The sequence below is a fragment of the Papio anubis genome, chromosome X, assembly GCF_008728515.1.
Source record: "Papio anubis isolate 15944 chromosome X, Panubis1.0, whole genome shotgun sequence".
Taxonomy (NCBI): domain Eukaryota; kingdom Metazoa; phylum Chordata; class Mammalia; order Primates; family Cercopithecidae; genus Papio; species Papio anubis.
This window is the reverse complement of record NC_044996.1, coordinates 81,136,732-81,164,699: the sequence shown is the minus strand read 5'-3', so window position 1 is coordinate 81,164,699 and position 27,968 is coordinate 81,136,732. Positions and strand designations below refer to the sequence as shown.

The 27,968-nt window shown below is 43.4% G+C and overlaps 1 protein-coding gene across 9 annotated transcripts in view; it reads left to right on the top strand.

The window, feature by feature from the left end:
* DLG3 (discs large MAGUK scaffold protein 3) overlaps positions 1-27,968 on the top strand; it is a 57,361-nt gene that overhangs the window by 18,889 nt on the left and 10,504 nt on the right. For 5 of the 9 annotated variants that reach the window (XM_009197771.4, XM_009197770.4, XM_009197772.4 and 2 more), the window contains 4 exons: positions 12,642-12,756; positions 25,066-25,242; positions 25,480-25,555; positions 26,336-26,435. In XM_009197771.4, coding sequence (XP_009196035.1) covers positions 12,642-12,756; positions 25,066-25,242; positions 25,480-25,555; positions 26,336-26,435 — 468 coding nt within the window. Of the gene's footprint in view, positions 1-8,899; positions 12,378-12,641; positions 12,757-25,065; positions 25,243-25,479; positions 25,556-26,335; positions 26,436-27,968 lie in introns of those variants that run through there. The other 4 variants (XM_009197774.4, XM_009197773.4, XM_003917843.5 and 1 more) reach the window with 2 other exon arrangements.

The window sequence follows — 27,968 nt, the reverse complement described above, 5'->3', positions numbered from 1 at the left end:
GATTACAAAGGTGAGCCACTGCACTCAGCCCCTTTTTTAATTTTAATTTTCTTTTTTATATAGAGACAAGGTCTTACTATGTTGCCCAGGCTGGTCTTGAACTCCTGGGCTCAAGGAATCCTTCCACCTCAGCTTCCCAAAGTGCTAAGGTTACAGGTACTGCACCCAGCGTAGATTTTTATTTCCTTCCTTCCTGCCTGCCTTCCTGCCTTCCTGCCTTCCGTCCTTTTTTCTTTTGCCTTGCCTTGCCTTTCTCTTGCCTTTCTGTTTTCTTTCTCTTTTCTTTTGTCTCGCTTTGTCACCCAGGCTGGAGTGCAGTGGTATGATCATGGCTCACTGTAGCCTCAATTTCCTGAGCTCAAGTGATCCTCCCACATCAGCCTGCCAAGTAGCTGGGACTACAGGTACGTGCTACCACACTCTGCTAATTTTGGTATTTTTTTGTAGAGACTGGGTTTTGCCATGTTGCCCAGGCTGGTCTTGAACTCCTGAGCTCAAGTGATTCCCCTGCCTCCGCCTCCAACAGTGCTGGGATTACAGGCTTTGAGCCACCACCCCGGCCAAGACTCAGAGTCTTGAGCTAGTAACAGTCTTGCTTTTATGAGGGTCTTGTCTTCCCCTCGTGAAATGGACTTTTGTTTATTTTTTGCTGAATTTAGGTATCTTTTAAAAAGCAGGCTGGGCGTGGTGGCTCATGCCTGTAATTCCAGCACCTTGGGAGGCCAAGAAGGGTGAATCACTTGAGCCCAGCAATTTGAGACAGGCCTGGCCAAAATGGTGAAACCCCATCTCTACTAACAATACAAAAATTAGCCAGGCGTGGTGGTGCACCTCTATAATCTCAGCTACTCAGGAGGCTGAGGCAGGAGAATCTCTTGAATCCGGGAGGCGGAGGTTGCAGTGAGCTGGGATGCCACCACTGTGCTAAAAAAGCAAAGGCCCTAGAGATTTTATGATCTTTCTACTTGATGAAATTAAGTGATAAAAAATTTGACTAGACCAAAAGAAGAAAATTAACATATTTTTAATAAATATGTACATTAGGGGCCTAAGTAGACGTCCTTTGGATTTTCAAAAAGGAGAGAATTTTGCAAATTTTGGGTTACATTCCAGGGTAGATTAAGAGTTGTTTTGTACATATTCAGAAAAAGAAGTGATGAGCACTAGGAGCTAGTATTGGTTCACCAAGGACAAAAAAGTCTTGTCAGCCTGACTAAATTTTCTTGATGGACAGGGTTAACTGGGTTGTAGATTAGGGAAATATGGTAGATGCACTATATTTAGATTTCTGCAAGGCATTCACAAAACTTCTTTGGTCTACTTTTGGATAAGATGGCTGGGTGATAATAGTGATATGTTTAACTGGTCTTGTCTGGAACTGGTTGAATGAATAGTCCCAGAGGAAAATGATTAATGAAGCCAGGAGCAGTGTGGAGAGAAGTTTCTAGTGCATGTGTGTCCTGGCTTTGTCCTTGAGCCTATCATGTTAAGTCTGCTTTCCCATTCTCTTCAAATTATATTTTTCTCCTGTATTTAAAAGTATATTACATTTAGATTTGTAGAAAATTGGAAAATACAGAAAAATACAAAGTAAAGTAAATTCAAATCATCTGTAAAACTATATCCAGAGATAACCACTGTTGTATGTGTATATTTCTGTGTATTTCCCTCTAAACTTTTATATATTTATATTACATATATCATATAATATGTTTGTATCTATCTGTTTTAAGAATGAGATTATTGGCTTTAAGCAGTTTTATGTTCTTCCCATTAACATATGTCATGAACATTTTCCTAGATCACTATATATTTTTTGAAAAAATGATTTTTAATAGTTAAATAATATTTCATCATGTGTGTGCCATAATTTGCATAACCATTCTCCTGTTGGTGAACATTTAGATTATTTCCAATGTTTTGATATTACACAAAACATTCTGATTGATATCCTTGTATACAGTTTTTGTGAATCTCTGATTATGCTCTGAATAGATTTTTTTAAGGTGGAATTACTGGATCAAAGGGTATGAACATGCTTAAGGCTTTTGATGTATTTGGCCAAATTAGCTTCCATTTCCACTGACAGTATAAGAATGTCTATTTCAAGATCCTCGCTAACATGGAGTATTATTTTTTAAGACAATTTCTGCAAATTTGATAGGTTAAAAATGTTATTCTTTAATTTGTATTTTAATTTGTATTTCTTCTGTTAATAATAGAGTTGAACATTTGTGTGCAAGTGTTTCTTGGTCATTTGTGTGTGTGTGTGGATTGCCTGTTCATACTCTTTCCCCATTTCCCTATTGGGGTGTGTTCATCAGTTCTTATTGATATATAAAATCTTTAATATGGTTAGAATATTAATTCTTTGTCACATATATTGCAAAGACTTCTCCCAGTTTATAGTTTGCTTTCTTTCTTTCTTTTTTTTTTTTGTGATTTAGTCTTGCTTTGTCGCCCAGGCTGGAGTGCAGTGGTGCGATCTCAGCTCACTGCAACCTTCACTTCCCAGGTTCAAGCGATTCTCCTGCCTCAGCCTCCCGAGTAGCTGGGACTACAGGCGTGCGCCACTACACTCGGCTGATTTTTGTATTTTTTAGTAGAGAGGGGGTTTCCTCATGTTGGCCAGGCTGGCCTCGAACTCCTGGCCTCAAGTAGTCTGTCCACTTGAGCCTTCCAAAGTGCTGGGATTACAGGCGTGAGCCACCGTGCCCAGCCTGTTTTTTTAATTTTATCTTGATGTACAGATGTTTTATATGTTTTTATGTGGTCAAATCTATTGTTTTGTGTATTTTGCCTGTGCTCAGAGGTTTAGAAGGGCTTTCCCTACCCGAGGGCAAATAAATACCATCTGAGTTTTATTCTAGTTATTTAATATTTTTGTTTTTGTATTTGTTTTTTTTTTAGAGACAGGGTCTGGCTTTGTCACCCAGGCTGGAGTGCAGTGGCCCAATCATAGATCACAGCAACCTTAAACTCCTAGGCTCATGTGATCCTCCTGCCTCAGCTTCCCAAGTAGCTGGGACCACAGGCACATGCTACCATGCATAGCTAATTTTTGTGGGGTTTTTTGTAGAGATGGGGTCTCACTGTGTTGCCCAGGCTGGTCTCTCAAATTCCTGGCCTCAAGTGATCTTCCTGCCTTAGCCTCTCAAAGCACTGGGATTACAGCCAAGAGCCACTGTGCCCGGCCTGTTTTTGCATTTAAAACCTTAACTTGCCTGGAGTTGATTTGTGATGTAAAGTAGGGTACTAACTTAGTTTCTTCCAAATGTTAATGAATTACCTCAGTACCGTTTGTTAGATAATCCATCGTTTCTCTGCATTTTTGAAGTACCACCTTTATTGTAAATAAAATTATTTTATATACACACACGATTTGGACTTTAATATTTTACACTGGGATTATCAGTTATTGAAAATGACCATAGGTGTTTTGACAACTTAGATGAGAAGAGTATTTCTCCAGGTCCCATTTTCTGAGTGTCTTCCACAGAAACTTGACCTAAAGGAAATTCAGTTGAGTTTGTGATCCTGTGGGTGTGACAACTGTGAAGAACATTTGAATCCAGACTCTCCACTGACCTGGTAAAACATAGCAATTGGTTACATTAACTCAAGTTGTCAAACTTCATCATAAAATGTGTGTGTTTTAGTTAGTGCATTATAGCATCTCTGTTAAGTGGAAAAGATTATTCTTAACAAGTGTACCCACCACCTGGAGAACAGGGAAAAGGTACAAATCTGTCTTTATTCTCATGTTTTTTGGATGAGGTATTTTGTCTTGGTGGTCTTTACATATACTTTGGCTTATGGGTTGCAGGAGCCAAAGACTCTGTTAATCTTTCATTTGAATATGCTATATGAAATTCCTTTTAGATATAGAGAAGGTCCTATTTGAGGCTTTTACCCTGATCTGCTGGGTGATCCGGAATAGGTGAGAAGGCAAGATCCTGTGAATACTTTTTCTTAGTTTGATGTGAGATCAAGGCATTTTTCATTCCAGTCATTTTAGACCAGGTATTTTTTTGTTTGTTTGTTTTGTTTTTGTTTTTGAGATGGAGTCTCACTCTGTCACCCAGGCTGGAGTGCAGCGGCACGATCTCAGCTCTGCAACCTCCGCCTCCTAAATTCAAGCGATTCTTGTGCCTCAGCCTCCTGAGTAGCTGGGATTACAGGTGCCTGCCACCACGCCTGGCTAATTTTTGTATTTTTAATAGAGACGGGCTTTCACCATGTTGGCCAGGCTGGTCTTGAACTCCTCACCTCCAGTGATCCACCTGCCTCGGCCTCCCAAATTGCTGGAATTACAGGAGTGAGCCACTGCACCCAGCGTCTTTTCTAAATTTGATAGGCAGGATGTTATTTTGTAACTTTTGCGCCTTTTATATCTTCATTTGAGTCATTTGTAGTCTATACTACATGCAGAATAAATATCTTCTGTTGCTACCACTTGTTTCCTGTCTCTACAATATTTTCCTGTCTGTAATCAAATAGAACCAAATAAACAATACCGGTTGAGAAACTGAGCACCTCTAGCTTTCCAAATTAATAAAAAATGTCATTTTTAATTTTTGACAATTTTCCTGTCATTAGGGAGGTAGATGGATTTGCAAGCAGAGGCTTAGAGGAGAGCTGGACTTGGAAGCTTGGGTGTGTGTCCAGTTCGCAATAGTGAACCTTGTAGTTTCAGTCCCCTTTGATGCTTTATTGGGCTGTTAAGTATATCTTGAAACCTCTGACATGTTAGTGTTTTGCAGAAGTGGTTCATGGTTTTGTTGGTCAGTTTTTAGCATGTTTGGGCATGTGAAAGGAGAAAGTTTGTATTCTTTTTTTTCTCCCATTTGTTCCTGAGGAGCCAAAATTTGAGAATTACAGAGTCCAGATTTGTCCTGTCAGACCTCTATATCCAGTTGGCACATTCAATAAATGTTGACTTAACAGGGGTGCAGATCACCACACTAAACCTTGAGAAGGAAGCAAAAACCACATCAAGGAGCTTATATTTTAGTAAACGACATCACCACTAATTCTGAGCACTAGAGTTTACAAGGGTGAGGTAGTGGAGGGTCTGGAAACTGTGTTGGATGGAAAATGGTTAAGGAAATAACAACAGTTAACCTGGAGAAGATGTAACTTTTTGAGGACATTCTTGAGATCATTCTGCATTATGGCTGATATCCCACCTTTTCCATGTCTCCCAGAAAAAAACTCAGCTTCTTTGCCTTTGATCCTTTCTCACTCTACATCCAATCAGATGTCAAATTTTCTCCTTTCAAGCTCCAATATATTTCTTTTTTGTCTTTCTCCACTTTTGAAGGATCCAACATATTTCTTGATTCCTGTCTCTTCTGTCTTCATTGCCCTTATACAATGTCAGGCCTTTATAATTATTGTTTGTAGTAGTAGAGTAGCTTCCTGTTCTCTGTTATCTCTCTCTCTCTGTCCTCCATTCTATATTACACCCCCAGAATAATTTTCCCTCAAACCTAGTTCTAATTGTATTACTTTCCTGTTTAAACACTTAAACGCAGTTCCCATTCCCTAGTAAGAAAAGTCCTATCTCAAGCACTTATAATCTGGCCTGCAGCCTACCATTACTTCCCCTTCCCCTGTTTGCACTCTGCCATCTACTCCCATTTTATTCAGTAGTCTTGTTCCAGGCTTTTCCAACTCTTTGACCTTCTTTAAACTATTCCTTCACACTGTTTTGAAGGAAAGAACCCATCATGTTTTATGCTGTTTTAGACACGAAAATTAGGACCAGCTGGCAGAAGGGATGGCGCTGAACCAAAAAATTTTCTCGGCTGGGTACAGTGGCTCACGCCTATAATCCCAACACTTTGGGAGGCTGAGGTGGGTGGATCGCTTGAGGTCAGGAGTTCGAGACTAGCCTGGCCAACATGGTGAAACCCCGTCTCTACTAAAAATACAAAAAAAATTAGTTGGATGTGGTGGTGGGCACCTGTAATCCCAGCTACTCGGGACACTGAGGCACGAGAATTCCTTGAACCTGGGAGGCAGACACTGCAGTGAGCTGAGATCGCACCACTGCACTCCAGCCTCGTGACAGAACGAGACTCCTGTCTCAAAAAAGAAAAAAAAAGGAAAAGAAAAAAAAGAATTAGAGAGCTTCCCAGTATTGGACATGTTTGAGCAAAGGCTGAAGGGCTAGCTGGTTTAGATGCTGTAAAAGCAGGGGCTTCTTATACTAGGGGCTGTGGAGGATACACAAACATAGAAAGCATGTGCTTCGTCGGTCAAGAAACTTAAATGTAGATATAAGACGCTGCACTTATTCTCTTCACAGTAGCCAAAGTGACACACATACCTGATCATGTCCTTCCTTTCCTTAAAATCATTCAATGGCTTCTTTCCATTGAGAAAGAATTTATCTTAGGATAAAAGCAAATAACCTGTCCGGGCACAGTGGCTCACGCCTGTAATCCCAACACTGTGGGAGGCCGAGGCGGGCAGATCACCTGAGGTCAAGAGTTTGAGACCAGCCTGGCCAACATGGTGAAACCCTGTCTCTACTAAAAATACAAATATTAGCTGGGAGTGGTGGCAGGCGCCTGTAATCCCAGCTACTCGGGAGGCTGAGGCAGGAGAATCGCTTGAACCTAGGAGGTGGAGGTTGCAGTGAGCTAATAACGTTACCATAGTACTACAAGGCCTTGTATGATCTGACCCCTGCTTACCTCTTAGTCTTATCTCCTGCCAGTATCCCCTTACATTCCTATGTTCCATACATTTTGTACCCTTACTTCATGCTGTTCCTTCTGTCTGGAATGCTTTCTTCACCAGTGCCCTTTCCCTGGACTCAGCTTAAATGTCACTTCCTCAGGGAAATCTTTGTTGAACTCCACCCCCCTCCCACGGGTAGGTTAAGTCACCCTATTAGTCTCTCTCTTAGCATTTTCTTCATCACAATTATCACAATTGTAATGAAATAATTGTTTTGTAATTGTAATTTCTAGGGACTATTTTGATTACCATTATATTCCCAGCAGCTAGCACAATACCTGATACACAGTAGACATTCAGTAATTTTTTTTTTTAGAGACAGCGTCTCACTCTGTCACCTAGGCTGGAGTCCAGAGGTGTGATCATAGCACACTGCAGCCTCAAACTCCTGACCTCAAGTGATCCTTCTACCCCAGCCTCTCAAGTAGCTAGGACTATAGGTGTGCACCACCATGCCCAGCTAATTTTTGAATTTTTTGTAGAATTGGGGTCTCATTATATTGCCCAGGCTGGTCTTGAACTCCTGGTTTCTTTTTTTTTTTTTTTTTTTGAGACGGAGTCTCCCTCTTCCCCCCGGCTGGAGTGCAGTGGCCGGATCTCAGCTCACTGCAAGCTCCGCCTCCTGGGTTTACGCCATTCTCCTGCCTCAGCCTCCCGAGTAGCTGGGACTACAGGCGCCCGCCACCTCGCCCGGCTAGTTTTTTGTATTTTTAGTAGAGACGGGGTTTCACCGTGTTAGCCAGGATGGTCTCGATCTCCTGACCTCGTGATCCGCCCGTCTCGGCCTCCCAAAGTGCTGGGATTACAGACTTGAGCCACCGCGCCCGGCCTGAACTCCTGGTTTCAAGCAATACTTCTACCTTGGCCTCCCAAAGCGTTGGGATTACAGGTGTAAGTCACTGCGCCCAAACTTAGAAAATACTTGAATAAATAAATGAATGAATAAAACTTCTTGAAATGAGGTAGGAAAGATGGTGAAGAATGTAAAGGTTGTTTAGTGTCAGGCAGGGGAGAAATATTTCAGGAGCAGGGAATAACAGGTAGAACTGAACAAGCTGTATTCAAGGGGTCCAGGCAGGCTAGCTCAAAAAGAAGACCTGTGTAATTGAGATGTGGGCTAGATAGGCTGGGTGTGATGGGAGGATGGTTGTAGCAGTCCTTGAAAGATTAGTTGACATATTAAAAGTAAAATTCTTTAGTGCTCATTGAGTCATTATAGATACTTGGACGGGGGGCTACAAATTCAAGCTTTAGGAAAGCTTTTCAAATAAGAATCTAATCTGGATTTGAGTTTGTAAAGCCTTGGGGCAGGAGACCAGTTGGAGAGATATAGCAGTGGCCCAGAGAAGAGATAATAAAATAGTCAAGGGAAAATTAAGACATGAAAACAACAGTAAGGCAATGACAATTAAAGGTATAAAGAAATAGATCCGAGGAAGCAATTAGGAAGAAACATCAGCAAAATTTGAGAAAACACTGGTTGTATGCAGGGAAAAAGGGGTATCGTTTATAAAGTGTTTTTCTCCAAACGAAAAATCAATTTTTCCTCAAAGGTAAATTCTGCCTCCACTTCAGAAACAGAAAAAGTACTAGAAGCTTTGGAATAGTAGTTTGTCCTCAGTCAGAAGGGTTTCAGAATGTTGGGGTTCAATTTGGTAGTGCTAATCAAAAATTTTAATTTGCGTATAATTTGACCCTGCAGTTTCACTTCTAGTAATCTGTGCAACAGAAATGCTCAAATATACAGTGCAGGCTGGGCACGGTGGCTCATGCCTGTAATCCTAGCACTTTGGGAGGCCGAGGCAGGTGGATCCCTTGAGGTCAGGAGTTCGAGACCAGCCTGGCAACATAGTGAGACTCCCATCTCTACAAAAAATAAAATAAAATAAAAAAATCCCCACAAATACACAATGCAGCATTGATTGTAATATTAAGAATTGTAAACAACTTAAATGTGTATCAATTGGAATATGACTGAATAAATTACGGTCTGTCCATAGTATAGAATCCTATGCAGCTATTAAAATGAGGTCTGTATACTGACATGGATGGTTTTTTGTTTGTTTGCTTGCTTGTTTGAGACAGTCTTGCTCTGTCACCGAGGCTGGAGTGCAGTGGCGTGATCTCGGCTCACTGTAACCCTCGCCTCCTGGGTTCAAATGATTCTCCTGCTTCAACCTCATGAGTAGCTGGGACTACAGGCATGTGCTACCACACCTGGCTGATTTTTGTATTTTTGTAGAGACGGCGTTTCACTGTGTTGGTCACACTGGTCTTGAACTTCTGACCTCAGGTGAGCCACCATGCTTGGCCAACATGGATGGGTTTTCATGATGTGTGAGAAAATGAAAAAAGCTTGTGTGTGAATTGTGAGTACATGTATATAAACCATATATGCATAGAGATAAGTCTGGAAGGACACATACTAAAAATATCAACAGTGGTATCTTCTGGGGAGTGGGATGGAGAAGTGATACAGAATTTTTAAAAAGTGTAAACTCAGCAGCTTTCTTTGCAGGCACATAAGACTGCGGCATCTTTAGGGCTTTCCTTTCCCGAAGGATTTGCAATTGTATTGCCAAATTTTATTTTTGAGAGCTTATCCACTCTCTGGCCCCATCTTCCTTTTGAGAGACACTGCAGGATCCAATTCTGTAAGTTAAGACCAGCAGCTCCAAACTTTATCAGAATCACATTGATGCTTGTTAAAATGCAGATTCCTGGGCCCCTGCTCAGTAGGTTCTGATTCTGTGTATCTGGGATGGGGCGCCAAATCCTGATCTTTTAGAGGCACCCCAGCTTGTCAGTGACTGGGGCAAAACCCTTCTTTGGTACTGACCTCTGATTGTGCCCCCTCCCACTTGTTTCTCTGTGATTAACTGGGAAAAAGGAAAGAGGGCGATGACTGTATGGATATCTTTGTGGATCACAAACAGTTGGGTTCATCTGAATGGGAAAAAACAAAGAGCAGTTTAGTAGACTTGAGATTTTAGTCTACTATTAAGTGTTGCTTCTTTGAAGTGGGCCGTCTGGGTTAGAGGCTGGTCAGGTGGGCTTCCTAGGCGGTGACTTTGGCCTAGGAGATGTCCTCCAGCATTGGCTGTGATGGCTGTGTTAGTGACAAATCAGAGGGAAGGAGGGAGCTTGGCGAGTCCTGAAGTCTTAGAACTGAGATGCTTTTTAAGGGAAGCTTTTGTCCTGGGAAAATGATACCTCTAATATTTAAGAGGAGGTAGTATCTAAGTCTATTCTAAACAGTTTTTTGTTAGAATGATTTTTCTTTGTTGTATACAAAGTCTGTTAATCAGCTGCCCATTGTGGGTTAACATCTCAAAAGGGTGTTTAAAAATAATAAACCCCAATTGCTCCCAACAGTTAACCTTGGGAACAAAAGTAAATGTGAATGCTTCTTAACTACCTTTCTAAGCCCTCAGTGAAGCTGGCAGCCATCAGTTAAATAAACCATTAAGTTTATTAGTTTAAGAATAGAAGTGTCAACTTGGACACAGTTTTCTAATTTGCTCCTCATTTACCCAACAATCATTTATTCAAAGGCTGCTCTGCCTAGTAGACTTTAGATAAATCTACAAATAAAAGCCAGAGACTGATGGGGAGCTGGAACTCTAAGGGGATCATCCAAATGGAAAAAAAGTGAATAAAACACAATTTAATAAACTTGAAATTTTAGCAGCACATGTAAAAACAAAAAGTGTATGCCTTGAAGCAATAGCTTTGTTCTTTTTCTGTAGTCTATTTTAAGTGGGCCCTCTGGCCCAGAATTATCAGCCTTGGATTAGGAGCTTTGAGGAAATGGTGGTTTGGTGGTTGTTTTTTAAAGGATTTTTAAAGAAATGTAGTTACTAAGCAACCGCCATGACCTGCTGCTGAGTTGGAGTTCAGCAGGCAAGTCAATTCCAAAGAAGGGAATATATAAACAAGTTTCAAGAAGGGGAAAACATGGCTTAAAGATAGATTGGGTGTACTTTTTTGTTCACAGTTCAATGCATAGTTCTTTGTCTCTTTTATTTATCATCCCCTAAGAAAAGGCTGCCTGGTCAGAAATCTTTGTCTCACATGGTTCTGCCCATAGCCAGTGAGCTCAGAGGAGGGCCAGAAAGGAACGAATGAGAAACAATCCCCACCCAGTGTAGAGGGCCAAGCCTTGGGGTGGGGCCAGCACCCAGGCGGTCTCCAGAGGTAGACTGGCCTGCTGCTGTGCTCTATGACAGTCCAGGGCTTCTGTGACAAATTGGTCACCACCCCCTACCTTTAAGTTGGGGCACCTCATTGATATTAATGGGTTGCTATGTAACCCTCAGAACAGGAACATTGTCCAGCTGTTGTCTCTCTACCCACCGCCCCCCTGCAACATTTAATGGGTGAGTCAGTGACTTAACTGCTTCCTCCAGGATTTCAGGAACAGGAGTAGGTAATGAGGACAAATCACCATAACACCGGTGTGTGATGAATGAAAGAGCGCACGAATTTAACCAGTTGGTTAAATTGATACCACAATGAACAAAAGAAACTTTGTTGAGAGGAGGTTATTTGCCTGACTCCATTCCTTCCCCTTTAGGCTTTAGCATTTCCCCTTACACCCAGTTGAAGGTCAGTCCGGTTGCTTTGTCGAGGGAAGGGGAGTGTCAGGTGCCGGAACAGGTGTTTTGTTTTCTCCTGTAGAGTCATACGGACTAGGTGGGGATGCTTCTTGCCAGCCCTCTATGGTGCACGAAATTGCTTTTGTGGAATTTTTTCCTCTGGAAGTGTGTTTTTTAAAGCAGTTTCCCAACCTTCAACCCCTACTATAAATTTTGGCTTCTTTTAAAGTCAGCTTGTCATAGTGAAGTATGCCTGTTTTCTAGTATTTCCACAGCCTGTGGCCTTAGATAATACCCCATTTTATGTGGCAATTATAGGCCTGGAAAATGTGTAATTGTGTGTTTGGTAAGTGTGAATATTGTATTTTAAATGTCCTTGGAGAATGTACAGCAAAGCAGCCCTATAAAAACCTTTTATAACAATTGTACAGCTAGAGTTAATTTTCTTGTATCAGGTTTTCTTAAATTGGGCATAAACCTGTATTACATTTCCAGAGTGATAAGGCTGTTTCCGGCTGTTGTGATGGTCTCACTGGGCTGTAAGGTTAGGGATGGACTTATGACCTCAATGCCTAGATGATTTTGGAGGTGAGAGGTGTCCGCCGACTTCTCGATTTGGGAGAATTTATGTTTTAGTGTATGTTACTGAAGCCAAAGAGGCTATTGGTTAAAAGGGAAATAACTCAGGAGAGCTTTAATTCTCCTCATATGGTTGTTACGGTTGTCAGGTTTGTTTGTTTTTACCTCTCTACTGGGTTCCAATATCACCCCCCTTCACCCCAGCCAAGAAGTCATCCTGAAAAAATTGTCTTCTTGCCTAACAATGATATAATGACCTCAGGTCCTTTCCAGCCCCTCTGCTCTGCATCTCAGGGCCATCTGTTCTCTGCAATCCGCTTTTTGGGAAAGTCTCCTTTCCCATCTGCTCTCCTTGGGCCTTAGTGTCGGCTCTAAAGATTTATAAAGGTTGCACTGGAACCTCTTTCCAGTTGTTATTTTTTTAAAGGATCAGTGAGATTTCTGAGGCAGGTAAGAGCTTTTTGCATTTGACCTGCCCAAATGCTACTCCCTTTTCAGGTGCATTCTTTCCTTCTGTTAGTCTGGGGCTGAAGGGAAGTCTGTCTTTCTGTGGTTAGGAGGAGGGACTTTGCTTATCAAAGCAAAGACAGAGTGGGCTGGCTCTGGCTGCTTTTAAGCCAAGGGGCCTTCTGGCTCTTTGGCTGCTGGCATGCAAGCTCAGGGGAGCTCCTTGAGTTCATTCTTTTCCTGTCTTTTCCCTTGTTTCCGCGACAGAATACAGTCGCTTTGAATCGAAGATACATGACTTGCGAGAACAAATGATGAACAGCAGCATGAGCTCTGGATCTGGGTCCCTCCGAACAAGTGAGAAGAGGTCCTTGTATGTCAGGTAAGTTGCCCTTCAGAGCACTAGCCCTTGTGCTGGACGAGGAGAGCTCCATGCCAACCCAGCCCTTCTTATTTAACTAGTGAGCTAGGGAGTATGTACTCCCAGTACTAAAATAACGATTCTCACTGTATGCTTAGGTTGTGTATTTTATGGTCAGTGTCTCCTCCCTTTTGTGAGCTGGCTTCTTCCTTTTAGCTCATGAATGACTCAGTATGGGAAAATTTCAGTTTGCTATAATTGTAAAAGACTGTTAGGTGATTGTTGCTAGTCAGCATTCAAATATCAGTCAAATGTTCAAAGTACTTTGCTTGCAATCTGTGCTTTGAGGGGAAACTTGCCACCCCCCCATCCCCTTCCATGTATGCAAGATAGACATCAGGATTTGTATCTGAGCATAGCAACTATCGCAGTGTTCTGGTACAGGGTCTGTTTTAAGAGACCAAAGAACTGACAGGTTGCTGCATTCTGGATGTTTTATTGTGATTCCATTCCCCCCTCACCACCCGCAGCACTGGTCTGCTGTATCTATGAATCATGGGATGTATAGTGTATGTGCCCTAGGAAGAGGGAGGGGGTGGAGGGAACAGATAGGTGGCATGGAGTATATTGCTGCTGAAAGCTATTCCAAGATATTTCCAAGGTTGAGCTTCTCTGACCCTTGAGGCATAGCATAATACTTTGTCAGGTCAAAGTACAAATCTCCTGGGGAGTTGGAGTGCCAAGCGAATATTGTGGACTCCTCATAGAATTAGGGATAGCTTCCTTCTTCCTGCTTTGGCTTCTTGGCAAAACTCCAAAATCTGGTGCCAAGTACATTGTATCTCTCCAAGGTTAAAGCCCTTAGCGAAAGGTGGTGGGGATTACTCTCCTGAGCCAGAAGTCGCTACAGTATTGTGTTTAATGCTTAAGTGTGGCGTCATATCAAACTCTTGGGCTGAACTTTTTCTAGTGGCCTCTGATACCTGGCCTGGAAGTTGCGCTTGCTAGTTGCTTGGCAACGTGACAACTGCTCTGTCCTTGGGGTGTGAGATGACAATAGCAAAGGGATGTCAATGCTAATTGCAATTTTTCTCATGGTGCTTGCTTTTCTTTTTCCCCAGTTGGTGGTCCCTGACTCTATGGCAGGGAGTGGAGCTGAGGGAGCCCATCTCTGAGCCTGAAGCCCACTAGAACCCTTCACAATCTTCTCTAATGTGAACCCTCAACTCCACCCCTTGTGTGTTGAAAGCATTTGCTATGCTTACCTCAAGCTGTGAAGGGAGGATGGTAGGAAGGCAGGACTAGTCACTGGTCATTTTTCCAGTCCCCTGGAAAAGAAAGTTTTGTTTTCTGTCACTAAAGCCCTTGTTCCCAGTCTGCAGCCTGGATACTGGGGTGCTGATGGGGGAAATCAGAAATGCACTGTTGACCCCCTAAAATAGGTAATGCTTATATGACTTGGTCAGGATTGTTCCGTTCCGTGCTTCCAGCCCCCGCAGATGTGGCACTCCAGTGTGCGTGGGAAGCTGCTCTTTAGGCAAGACAGTTTCTTTGGAGAGCTTTATTTTTAGATTTCCCCTCTCCGCCTATCCTGTGTTAGAGTTCTCTCTGCCTGGGCAGGGGGAATGGGGCATTGGCTCCCAATCTGGAGCACTCTTCCCTGGCCCAGGCAAGGGAATTCAAGGGGATGCATTCAGCTTAACTCTGAGGCGAGGGTGGAGACCATGACTGTGTCTAGTGAATCAGTTTATATAATCTGCCCGTAACCTTCTCTAGATAAATTGTCTGTATCCTCTGAGGAAAGTAGATGTGGTTAGGAAAATAGTAACCATTTGTGATCACTAGATTTAATCAGGGGACTTAGTGTCTTATGGCTAAACATTGAGCTGAGGCCCTTTGCTAAGCTAACCCCTTTATCGGAACCTGGCTTGCTGTCTTCCCTTTTGTTCCTGCTTTTGGCCTTTCACTCTACACTTGGTTCCTTTTCTTCAGCATGTAAACATATTTAAGCTTCTTCCATTCTTAAAAAGAAAAATATATCCCTTGATACCAATAGTCCCTTAAACTATTGTCTTGTATCCCTTTGCTTACTGCATTTGCCAAATTATTGGCCAGAAAACACTAGCTCCTCAAAATAATTAGTAATATTGTGTGAAAAATCAGTGGTTTAGTAAGTTGGGCAAATGCAGGCTTAAACAGAGGAAAATGGGGCTCTTGCCTGTGATTAATCTCCAGGAAGGACTGTACTAGGCAGTGTTTCCCCAAAGATAGAGCATGGGAGCCTTATTTGAGAAACCTATGTCAACATCCAGGTTGGGAAATGTTGGAGTACTTGCTCCTGCTTCAAATCACCTCTCTTTAGCCCAAAAGGAAGCGTGCATCTGCTTTTCAATGTGGTAGTGTGGCTCTGAGCAGCTCTGGAAAGCTCCAGGGGAGCAGAAGCCTGACTGTCTGTCAGGGATCAGTGGGTGACTTCTTAGTCTTCAAATTTAGTGACTGGTTCGCTGGTTCTCTGACATTGTTCTGACCTCTTCACCACATTTGTTTCCATGAATTACCTGCTTTCTTCTTTAAAGGCTCCCTTTCTACCCTGCTTACTATTCCTTAATACTTTCATTAGTTCTGCCCCCCTAAATGGCAATGTCATTTATTTTCATAGCTTCAAATCCTGCCATATAAATGACATTCCTGATCTCTTTACTGAACTACAGACCTGCATATCAACTACTTGCTGGATATGTGCATAAATAAAACTGCCCTCTCAGTGCCTCAAACAAGCGGCATGTGCTTTCCTTATCTAAGTTAATTGCCTCACCCTATCATGTGGAAAAGGGATTAGATTTGTTCTGTCACCCAAGGCAGATCTCTGCTCAACATAAGGAAGGAAGAGCTAATGATTAAAACTGTCTGAAAATGGAATGGACTGCTTCCGGATATAGTAAATTCGATCTTTTGTCACTCAGGGTGTTACAGGAGAGGCTGGGAAACCATTTGCCGGGGTGTTGCAGAGGGGGTTGAAACTAAAGCAATAATCCGAACATGATCTGCTCAAAAGCTTTCACTAGTTCCTCAGTGTCTTCAGGATAAAGGGGAACAAACATTTAGGGAACACATTGTACATCAAGACCTTGTTATTCTCTTTAAATGGCTTTTAATATCCCTTTAATAATCCTACAAAGTAGATACTATGATTCCCATTTTGCAGATGAGAAAACTGAGACTCCAGTTAGATAGCTAAGAAGTTCCAAAACTGGAACTTGAACCTGGCTGCTCTGACTATAAAGTGGTTCTTTCAGTGTTTCCCCAACTTCCTCATAGGAATCAGCTGGAATGCTAGTAAAAATACAGATTCCCAGGCTCCTTTTCCAGTGCTTTGGATTCACCAGGTTTGGGAAAATGCATGTGTGAGAGTGTGTGTGTGTGTGTGTGTGTGTGTGTGTGTGTGTGTTTTGAGACGCAGTCTTGCTCTGTCGCCAGGCTGGAGTGCAGTGGTGCGATCTGGGCTCACTACAAGGTCTGCCTCCTGGGTTCACGCCATTCTCCTGCCTCAGCCTCCCGAGTAGCTGGGAATACAGGTGCCCGCCACCACACCTGGCCAATTTTTTGTATTTTTAGTAGAGACAGGGTTTCACCATCTTAGCAAGGATGGTCTTGATCTCCTGACCTCATGATCCACCAGCCTCAGCCTCTCAAAGTGCTGGGACTACAGGCGTGAGTCACCGTGCCCGGCCCAGGAAAATACATGTTTTTAACAAGAATCAAGGCTGGGTGTGGCAGCTCACAACAGTAATCCCAGCACTTTGGGAGGCCAAGCTGGGAGGATTGCTTGGGCCCAGAAGTTCGAGACCAGCCTGCACAACATAGTGAGCACCCCTCTTAAAAAGTAAAAATTTTTTAATTAGCCAGGTGTGGTGACATGTGTCTGTAGTCCCAGCTACTCAAGGGGCTGAGGCAAGAGGATCACTTGAGCCCAGGAGGTTGAGACTTCAGTAAGCTGTCATCATGACGCTGTATTCCATCCTGGGTGATGGAGCAAGACCCTGTCTCTATAAAAAATTATAAAAAATAAACGTCACACTTACTTTAGCTCCTACTATGTAGAAAGCAGTAAAACACAAGGCTGAGAATTTGGGCACAGTTGCAGAGTAGATTCAAGGAAGCAGCAGGTATGGTCCCTGCCCTCTGGCCGTTCGCCATCTACCCAGAAAAGATTAAGCAGAAGGTGGTTAAAGTGAGGGAACCCTTTTTCAGTTTGGGTGTCACCTCTCTTTTGCTGTCACTTCCCCTATGACATAATTATTTTGCTTTCCTTCCCCTCCCCTGAGTATCTATCCACCTTTGGTGTGCATGGGTTTGCAAAGCTATTTTGAAGTAAATAACACCCTCTTAAAGCTGCAACAGAGGCTCTAACAGGTGAAACCCTAGGGAGCTGCAGCTGTACCAACCACAGGGGACATGGGGTTTGTAGAGCAGGGAGCAGGAGGAAGAAGGAAAGAGCAGTATTTGGAAAATGAAACTTGATTTTAAAGTCATCAGTGACTTATTTGGAAGGACCTTCCTCATACTTCACTGTGCTAGAATCATCTCTTAAGTAGATGACCAGAATGAGCACAGCACCTCAGTCTGCCCAGCCTAGGGCTTTTGCTCTGCTGGAGAATTTGCCTTGCCCACTGGAAGAGTCCACAGAAATAAACCTCTCTTGAACTTCTTGCTCAGGGTTGGAATGGGTAGATGTTTAACTCAGACCATTCTGATGTGAAGGCAATACAAAGACACTGGGTAGGTTAGAGTTCCAGGGATGACCTTGTTCTATACTTGTATTTAATTTAATTTAATTTATTTATTGAATGAGTAAAGGAAAGACCTTGTGCTCCAAATGTTGCCAAGAGACTCAAGAGTACAGTTGTATAAATAGCTTTTGAAAGTCTGTTCAGGCTAGCCTGGCTGCATTCTTTGCAGCCACAGGACAGCATTCAAGTAGTTTGGGAGTCCCGGCCTCCTGACTGGCCATCTGCCATCTTAGTCGTCTTCCCACTGTAGGAAGGAAATCATGTTGGAGCATCTGTAGTCTTGATTCAAGAAACAATGTCAGACATATTGGCTTGGTCATTAAAGAAGGCTGGAGAATGCTCATTCCTGTGAACCAGCAAACATTAATTGTGCAACTACTGTGCTTTGCCCAGGGTGGTGCTTGGTGAAGCCTGACTTGGTCTTGTTTATTAATGAGTTTCAATAGTGGATTAAGATGCCAATGGGGAAATATTGGCAGGCTTCACTATCTGATAGAATTTGGGGGCGAGAATAATATGCATTTTAAAAAACAACAATAATATATGTAAGTGTTCAGGGCTACCAGAGGGTGGGGCAGAGCTTCCTACATCAGTGATTTCTAGAACTGCCTATTCCCAAACACTAGTCCTGGGCTTGCACTCATTATCCCTCAGCTCATCCTATCATCTGCAAGTGCTTTGAGCCCCAAACAGTTACTCATTGTGGGCTAATTGGTCCTTGAATGCCTCTCCAACGTCATAATTGCCATAAGTCCTGACACTTTGAGACAGACAAAGGAGGAAGATGCTCTTAACCTGCTCTCCATGTACCTTTCTTCAAGATACACCAGGGAGGCCCAATTCACTCGTTTTGTGTTGGCCTACACTGTGCCTGTCTGAGTGCTCGGGTTTGTGCTGTTAGGCTGCTCTTCAGAGGCTGCTGGAAATTGAACTCTCACTAAGGTCAAGGGCTGATGAGTGACTGTTGCTTTATAACTTTCTGTGCATGCTTTATACAGACTGGGCAAGGGATGGGCTGCTTAGTCGTCAAATAATGTGTGGCCTTTATCCAATACTTTCTGGCCAAAGGAATAAAGTGATCTCTTAGACCCCAGTTACTACGGGAGGGAACACTCAGGGTTAGTAACTAGGGAGTAACTGGGAGGGTCTTCTGTGGACACTCCATCCCCTGTAGCCAGGTCTCACCCACGATTCACAAGGATTCAGAATCCCACATGAAGCATAAGACATGGTCTCAGTTTTCAAAGGGCTTCCACTTTGGCGGTGTAATATGAAACATCAAAAAAACCTTGCAAGAATTAAATAGCAATAAGGAGAAAATAAAAAGAAAGGTTGCTGCCAAATGTGGTAGCAAATATGGTATGGATTTGGAAGAAGGAAATTTGGAGTGGGCAGGATCACAAAGCTGGGAGAGACTTGGGCTGGGCCTCAGAGGAATTGCTGAGCAGGGTGAGGGGACTGACAGAGCATCTCAGGCTATAGACAGATGGCTCGAGCCACAGGTAGAGAGATGGGCACAATACTAGGTTATTTTAGCAGAAGCAACCCCTTGCCTTTGAGGCTATAGCGCTAAAATGCTCATTTGCTTTGCATTGAGAAACCTGCTTTACCAGTTTCCTTCTTAGTTACCATTTGCTTTGCGTTCTGGTTCATTAAGACATCACAGTGGCAGTGCCAGGTGCTTATAATTTCTCTGGATCTTTCCAACCCAAATCTCACAATTTAGGATCTCAACTACTAGAACTTTTGCCTGATAATCTGTTTACTTTGAGCTGGTTATATTCTTGCTTTTCTATCCAGCAGAGAGGACCCAGCTGAAAGGAAGACTGGACAGAGTCCTCTAGAGCATGTACATTATCCCTGTGGGTGGGCGCATGCATCCCTTCGAGGATATTTTTAAAGGTCACCTCTTAAACAACATTGTCTTTCAAGACCTTTGGAAACGCTTTCTCCTTAGGGAGACAGGCAGCAGCCTTGAGAGCTAGAGTGCCGAAGATCAGCTCAAGAACTCAAACCTGCACATCCCCCAGAAGTTGCATCTGCTCTTCATGGTGGTATGATGGCTCTGGAAAGCTGCTTTGTAGCCTACCGTCACTTTGTTTTTACATGTCACATTTTCCCTGGGCTACACTATTTTCGTTGCTCTTAAATAAAGTAATATTTTTCTGGCTTGGCCTCAATGTTTGAAAAGTTGCAGGAATACCCAGGCTCTGGCTCTCCCTGGCTTCGTAGAGGTACGTGGCCATAACTAACGAGTAACATATTCAGGGGCAGATCATCTTTCTTGTAGATCAAGCACTGTGACTTCAGGCTGGGGATGGTAATTTATTTCCATGAGTTTTATTCTCTCATGGCACAGTGTTTCTCTCTGATGTGACCAGTCCCTAACTTGGAGGCTTCAATGAAATTATTTTTATCTAAGTGCAGAAGGAATAACGAGTTTCTGAGACTTCCTTCTACTCTGTCAGCACATTATCTTGTCAGAAGCTGAAACACACACATATGCACACGTGTGCACATGCGCACACACACAAACCTACACACATAGTGAGACCAGGGTGGCAGTTGGTTAATTATGGCCTTTCTTTAGGTATTGAGAGACAAATACGTTTTGCTTTTTTTTAATGCTCTCTAGTTTTGAGTCAGGTTGAAGTGGTTGGTTGCTATGTCATGTGGGCCTTGCATGTGTAGGATTTCCATCCTCGGACAGTGGTTCAGCCTGATTTGAAAGGGGAGTATCTGCCTTGACTTTCTCTAGTGCCTACCCTAAGGATAAAAAGAGGAAGAAGAGGATTTATCAGTGTTGTGGAGAAAGGTATTCCTTCTTCCTCTCATCAAGCCTACCGTGAGGCATTTATTTGTGAGAAGGTACCAGCCCCTGTCACTTCATTAGGATTCCAGGGTGTTCTTAAGACAGACTGTCACTGCTAGATGGCCACAGTTTAGCTGCTTCTTAAAGATCTTAGGAAAGTAGTCAGTATTTTTAAAAAAATTATTAAGGTCTAATTTACATACTTTTTTTGATTACATGAAATATATCTCATGGGAGAAGTTTGACTTTAGTTCGCTGGCCTGTTCTTTTTTACTGGTTTTCTTTCCACATGGAAGTTTAGCCTGATAATGGGATAAGAAAGCTGAGGTAATGAAGTTGGTCCCATAAGGTCTACTAAATGAATGTCAAACTCCTTAACTGGACAGTACAGGCTGTCCACAGTCAGGCCCCAACCTGCCATTCTCTGAGGCCCAGCCAGACTTGGATGCACGGCTGATCCCTGCAAATACCCTGTGCTTCTTGCCTCCAGACCTTTGCTTACACTGTTCCCTTTAGCTGGAAGGGCCTCTCCCCAGTTCTACCTTTTGAAATCCTAAATCTTCATTGAGAACCAATTCAAAAAGCAGTATCTCCTTGTAGCTTCCCTAGATGTGATCTGTACAAACTAGATGTGATCTGTACTCCCTGTGAATCCTTCTATGCCTTGGTTTGTCCTCCTTTTGGGCTTCTTGCTACAACATCCTTAGTATACTATACCGTCTGTCACCTAGTAAGCTCCACAAGACAATAAAGTTTGCTCTTGTATCTCCCATGTATCTAACACATACTCCATATAAAGAAGACTAAGTATTTTTTCTTTGAGACAGAGTTTTTCTCTTGTTGCCCAGGCTGGAGTGCAATGGCGTCATCTCTGCTCCCTGCAACCTCCACCTCCCGGGTTCAAGCAATTCTCCTGCTGCCTCAGCCTCCCGAGTAGCTGGGATTACAGGCATGCACCACCATACCCGGCTAATTTGTATTTTTTAGTAGAGACGGGTTTCTCCATGTTGGTCAGGCTGGTCTCGAACTCCCAACCTCAGGTGATCCACCTGTCTCAGCTTCCCAAAGTGCTGGGATTACAGGCGTGAACCACTGCGCCAGGCCAGAATAAGTATTTAAATAGTGGAAGAATGGTATTTTTCCACACATAGCCGAGTGAAGAATTAGCTTTTTTGTCTTTTTTGAGACGGAGTCTCGCTCTGTCACCAGGCTGGGGTACAGTGGCGTGATCTCGGCTCACTGCATCCTCTGCCCCCCGGGTTCAAGTGATTCTCCTGCCTCAGCCTGCCGAGTAACTGGGACTACAGGCATGCATCACCATGCCCAGCTAATTTTTGTATTTTTAATAGAGATGGGGTTTCACCATGTTGGCCAGGATGGTCTCCATCTCCTGACCTTGTGATCCGCCCGCCTCGGCCTCTCAAAGTGCTGGGATTACAGATGTGAACCATCATGCCCGGCCAAGAATTAGCTTTAAAAAAACAAAAACAAAAACAAAAAAAAAAACACATGTGACTGTGACTTAGGCCTTACAAAATTTTCTGAGATAGAAGAGCCCTGGTCTGAGAGTCACCCAGCATGGAGTTCTAGATGAGGCCATGTGCATATCTGGGCCTGACTTTCATTGTCTTTGAGGAAATTTTCTAGCTCTTAGTCAAACAAAATTTCAGCAGGAAAAAGAGGCAAAGTAGATTTAGGGAAAATCCACATCACGGGTTTGGAAAACAAATCAAAGTTACGACAAAGGAATTGTTGAGGGAATTGGGAATGTTTAGCCTGGTAGAGAAGATCTAGGAAAGACCCAGACTCATTAAATGCTAGAGCTGGAAAGAAACTTAGAGAATATCTAAGGGATTTCCTTTATCAGATAGAAAGTTGGACAAAATGACCTCTGAGGCTTTAGCAGTCTGCAAAATTCTTTTTCTATTTGCAGTTCTGATTGATAGAAAAGGAAATTCTTGTTCAATTTTTTTTGCATTCTCAACTGTGAATGATAGTCCAGTTCAGAATCTCAGACCTCAGATACTACATTTCTATGTCTTTTACAAAACCATAGCTTAAAGCATTGTCCATCCTGTTCATATTTCTTCTTCATTCAGCATTCGTAAATTCATCAAACAAAATCCAGATAGACTTGGGTACCATTTTTTATTGGGAAGTTAGAGTTAGACAACTTCCTTTTTTGCCTTGTTTGCCAGGGAACTTAGAACCAAACGTGTTCCTCATCTGAAGTAAATGACTCACACCAGTGCTTGATATATCTGCTTCCCCACTTTTTCTTTTTAATTGACTTAATGTTTTTTGAAAATTGTGAAAGGAACACATGCTGTGCTTAAAAACACAAGCCCGAATAGTACAATTCCCAATGTGCAGAGTTAACTACTGGCAAAATCTTTTTGACTTTGATCTGTGTTTATTTTGTTTTTACTTAGCTTGTGCTGTATGTGTTTTAATTTTTTTGTTGTTTTATTTTGTTTTGTTTTGTTTTGTTTTGTTTTGAAGATGGAGTCTCAGTCTGTCACCCAGGCTGGAGTGCAATGGCGCAATCTTGGCTCATTGCAACCTCTGCCACCCGGGCTCAAGCTATTCTCCTGCCTCAGCCTCCCGAGTAGCTGGGACTACAGGCGCCCACCATCCTGCCTGGCTACTTTTTATATTTTTAGTAGAGATGGAGTTTTGCCATGTTGGCCAGGCAGGTCTCGAACTCCTGACCTCAAGTGATCTGCCCACCTCGGCCTCCCAAAGTGTTAGGATTACAGGTGTGAGCCACCGCTCCCAGCCTCCTAAATTCATTTTAACATCTTCCTTCCTTCCCTCCCCAAATTAATTTGTGCTTAATTCAAGTTCTGTTCTTTTCCTTACTGTATTTGTTCTAATCTTTGAAACCCATAATAACATCCAGTGTTTCTCATTGTCATGAGAATGAGGTTGCTTCATGATGCTCTTCTTAGTAGGAGTGACTGACAGAATGTCTTCCTTGCTTTAGGAAATGCAGGACTCAGGCAGTGAAATGCATTCAGTTTTGATTCTGTCACACATGGCCCAGAATGCACCTCTTGGACAGCACCTCCTTGTCTGCTGCCTCTGCCATTCTCCTGACTGCTTTGAGTGTGTAAACTGAGGGGAAAAAAAGGGCTTTTTGTTAGAGTTTGGGTATTTTCATTTTCAAATCATCTGACACTGATTTTTAAGAACTCTGTTTCAAGAACTTTAAGCAGTAGGTGGGTATTTCACTCTTCATGGTTTTACTACATCCTATCTCATTTGGGCTTGCATATGGTAAGATAGTGTGTTTTACTTGCAACTTCCAACTGAGCCAAAGGCCACAGTATTGCAGGTAGAAGTCGTCTTGGAACTAGATTTTGGGCTGTGTGTGCAAAGGTGTGAAAACACCTCTATTAAGAGAATATGAAGAAGACAGCCTAGATTGCAGATAGAAAAACACAAACTTCTTACTGAAATCACCCATTTGTGGTGACTATATAAAGACAGGTTCCACTGGATGTGAAAAGTAGAAACTTTTTTTTTTTTTTTTTTTTTTTTTTTTTTGGAGACAGAGTCTCGCTCTGTCACCCAGACTGGAGTGCAGTGGCATAATCTCGGCTCACTGCAACCTCCACCTCCCAGGTTCAAGTGATTCTCCTGCCTCAGCCTCCTGAGTAGCTGGGACTACAGGCGTGTGCCACCACGCCCAGCTAATTTTTGTATTTTTAGTAGAGATGGGGTTTCACCATATTGGCCAGGCTGCTCTTGAACTCCTGACCACAGGTGATCCACCCACCTCAGACTCCCAAAGTATAATGGCATGAGCCTCTGAACCCGACCTCGTAAGGCTCTTTTGATGTGTCACTCCTCTCAGATTTCCAGGGGCTGCTAAATCATGTCTATTCAAGGGCTTCCAAAATTTGCCTCAGACCTTTATTTCTAATACCATTTCCTAGGACTTCTAGCAGCAGCCAAGCTGGTGTCCTTTTCCATAAACCTGGATTGTATAGCTCCCTCCCCACCTTCTCCCACCTTCCCTTTTACTTCTTTACTCTGCATCATTTATAGCATGTCACAACAGCATGTCTTGTCAGAAGACCTGGGTTTTGTCCCAGGTTGGTTAGATGTGTGATCTAGGTCAAACTATTTTTCCTCACTGAGCCTCTGTTTCCCCATATGTAAGAGAAAGAGACTGCACTTCTAGGGTCCCATTGGTTCTTTTCAACCCTACCATTGTGTGGGTCAGCGTCAGCCTTAGCTTTTTCTTTGGACTCCCGAGGACATAGGGCCCTTTCTTTAGTGTTTCAGCAGTGTTTACCAGTCATTGTTTGGGATTGTAGTTAACATTTTTTTGTCCTGTCTTTAGCTACTTTTTGAAGATATGTTTGTGAACTGAGAAAGCTCCCTGCTAGAGCTAGTTTCCTAGGATGTGAGTGAGGGAGAGGGCTATTGAATGAGTTACTTTGAACTTTTGTCTTGCATCCAGAAGCCAAGAGGAAATGGGATTTGTAAAATATTTTCTCTTATGCTTCTTATTGGGAGAATGAGATGTTTCTTTGAAAGGGAGTGCATATTTACCACTTTGGCACAGAAAGAAGGATGTGGTCTCCTGGAGACATCCTTCTAGTATGCTGTGAGGCTGCTATGTCTGTGCTGTTTGGGTTGGCCTTCCATCTTTTCAAGGTGCCAGTGTCTTGGCATTTAGGGTTGGATGATCACTTCATCTTTCACTGTGCCTTTCAGGGCCCTGTTTGACTATGATCGGACTCGGGACAGCTGCCTGCCAAGCCAGGGGCTCAGCTTCTCTTATGGTGACATTCTTCATGTCATTAATGCCTCTGATGATGAGTGGTGGCAGGCAAGGCTGGTGACCCCACACGGAGAAAGTGAGCAGATCGGTGTGATCCCCAGTAAGAAGAGGTGAGTCATCATGATCATGAGCAAGGCCTTTCCTGCCCTCTTGCTGGTATTTCTTTCTTGTTTTCCTATTAGAAGTTGCTTGAGAGCAACATTTGTGCCTTGCTTCCTTTTTGGTAGAGTCGGTACTCAACATAGTTTTTACTCAGTGAGCCAAAAAAAATGGCTGCTGTGCCTGCTGCAACCCACTGTTGGACCATTTACTGGCAGTAACAGGACTTCTTTCTGATTCCAAAACAGGGTAGAAAAGAAAGAAAGAGCTCGATTGAAAACTGTGAAGTTCCATGCCAGGACGGGGATGATTGAGTCTAACAGGGTAAGTGGGGATTCCCAAGGAAATCAGCCAGTAGGTAAAGAGGGGCGAGAAGCTTGGAATTTAGTCTGATGTGTAGGAGAACTGGGGGACACAAAAGAAAATCTCTTTTTCAGGGGGCTGGCTCTGTCCTGTCAGAACATTGACTGCTTTTCAGAAAGCAGAGAGGGAGCTCTTAAAGTCCACAGCTAGTCTGTGCTCCTTCCCCCTGGGTACTGGCTCTTGAAGATGTGTTGGAGTTGGACAGTCTGGAAGGCTGACTTGCTTGGGGAAAATGAAGCCACTCATGGGTGTCTCCCTGGCTATAGATCCTGTCAGAGCATCCAGCCAAGAAGCCCAGTCCCAGAGCTCCTACCTCCCTTCAGACCACCTGAGGCAGGGGGGCTCTCTATTCACCCCTTTTTTTCTATGAGCTTCACAGGCCAAAGAACTTCTGGAGCAGTAGAGGGAAGAGAGACGTGGAGTAGATGACTCTGTGTATATCAGTGGTACCTTAGGGCATGTGTCCAGGAGGCTACAGTGACCTTTGTTCTTTAGGAAGTACAGTGAGTGTTATGAGTCTGGGTTAGGTAGAAACCTCTAACATCCCTACAACATTTTCTTGTAAACATAATTTTCCTCTTACATCAACTTTCATTTAATCTCATAGACTCCATTTGTGAGAGATGGTCTTTTATTTAGCTCACCGTTGTCTCCATTTTAGTTTTTCTTGCATGCTTTAAAATCCATTGTTCTGTTTTTTTTTCTTCTGTCCTTCCCCTCCATCTTCATGTTCTTTCACAGTCGATCAAAAAGAAACGTAAAAAGAGTTTCCGCCTCTCTCGAAAGTTTCCATTTTACAAGAGCAAAGAAAACATGGCCCAGGAGAGCAGCATACAGGAACGTAAGTAGCAGCAGAGTCCAGAGAGCAGGCCGTCTGCAGCCCCGTCTTCTCATCGTCAGTTGCCTTTCCCTCAGGAGAAGCCTGGGCAGGGCCACGTGTGGCCCTGTGCATGCCTGTGTGCGCGTGCACCTGCTTATCTACAGAGTCAGGGCAGAAATTGGTCTACATAAGAAGATGTTGGGTTTTATTTGTCCTGCTCCTCAGTTAGAATGAATGTTGAAGGCACTGAGGTGGGACTGGTCCCAGGGTCCCAGGAAGTGCTTGGCACTAGCAATGGAAGTGCCAGACAGAGCTCTGCTGTGGTGGTGAGGAACGGTTTTTCAGCTAGAGTGTCAGGGTCAGGAAAATGGTTTTTCAAGAGAACGAGGTCTAGGGACTCAGTGTTGCTCTCCTGGTTTCTTCCTCTTGTGTTTTCTTTCCCTTAACTTCACTCATGTATGTCAAGAGAAGAGCCTTTTCTTCCCAGGATCCCTGGAGTTGGGGCTACTTCCGGAATCCCAGGCACGTGCATAAGCATACAGGATATCCACACAACTCTCAGCAGACTTGCTGTCATCCTAGAGTGCCTACAGAGCCAGTTTTCCCAGGAGAATCCTTCCTGCTTAAATGAATTGACATGGAAGGAGTGTTGCTCCACATTGTTCAAATAAAGATCTGTTGAAAAACACAAAGTTGGTTTGGTAGGAAGAGCAGTCACACTGAGTTAAATTCAACTGAAGAAGAAATTTAATCCTGATAAATCTTCTTGCTCTACCATGTGCCTCAGCAATTAACTGCTCCAACCCTAACCTTAAACACCAGGTCTGGCTTGAAAAATGTTTTCTCATTTGTCTCATCATGAGTGGTAAACATCTGTCATTTACCAGTGACTCCTCTGACTTACATGGAGGGATCTTGGGGTCTTGGGCTATTGGGGCTGGCAGGAGACTGACTGGTTCTGATAGGAAATGTCCTTCTGTGAGGCCAGCCTGGTCCACAGTCATGGTATGTGTAAGTCGTTGCTATCTGGGTGGTACCTGGTGGACAAAAGGGTGCCCTCATCCAGATGGCAGCCACAGCTCATCGTCCTGGAGTAGTTCAATGAGAAGCCATAGATGAGGTGGCTCTGCTCATGAGCAGTTAGGAGACAGTCCGAGTCAGAGGCCTGAGGTGATGTCACCATAATTTCATCAGATAAGTCCCAGTGTCCCAGAGTCCCTCCATGCCAAGCCCAGCCTTCGGGGGTTGTTCATTGCTCAGTGGTCCCGCCTGGTGGGCGAGGTGGGGGTATCTGTTGGACGACAGAGTTGAAAGTGCCTAGTGCTTCTCCAGAAGCTGAGCTCATCCCCCAAGGTCTGCCTGGCTCAGGGCAGCTTTGGAGGCCACACCCCACACCATGCGAAAGTTTTCCTGAAGGGTTTGAACAGAGTGAATCAGTATTGAGCGAAAGCTTCTTGAGGTAATGGGAATTCTGTCTGCCTACCTGGCACACGTGGGCATTTGCTCTTTCACGCACTGCGGAGGGAAATGGTGATTTCAGGGCCAAACAGAGAC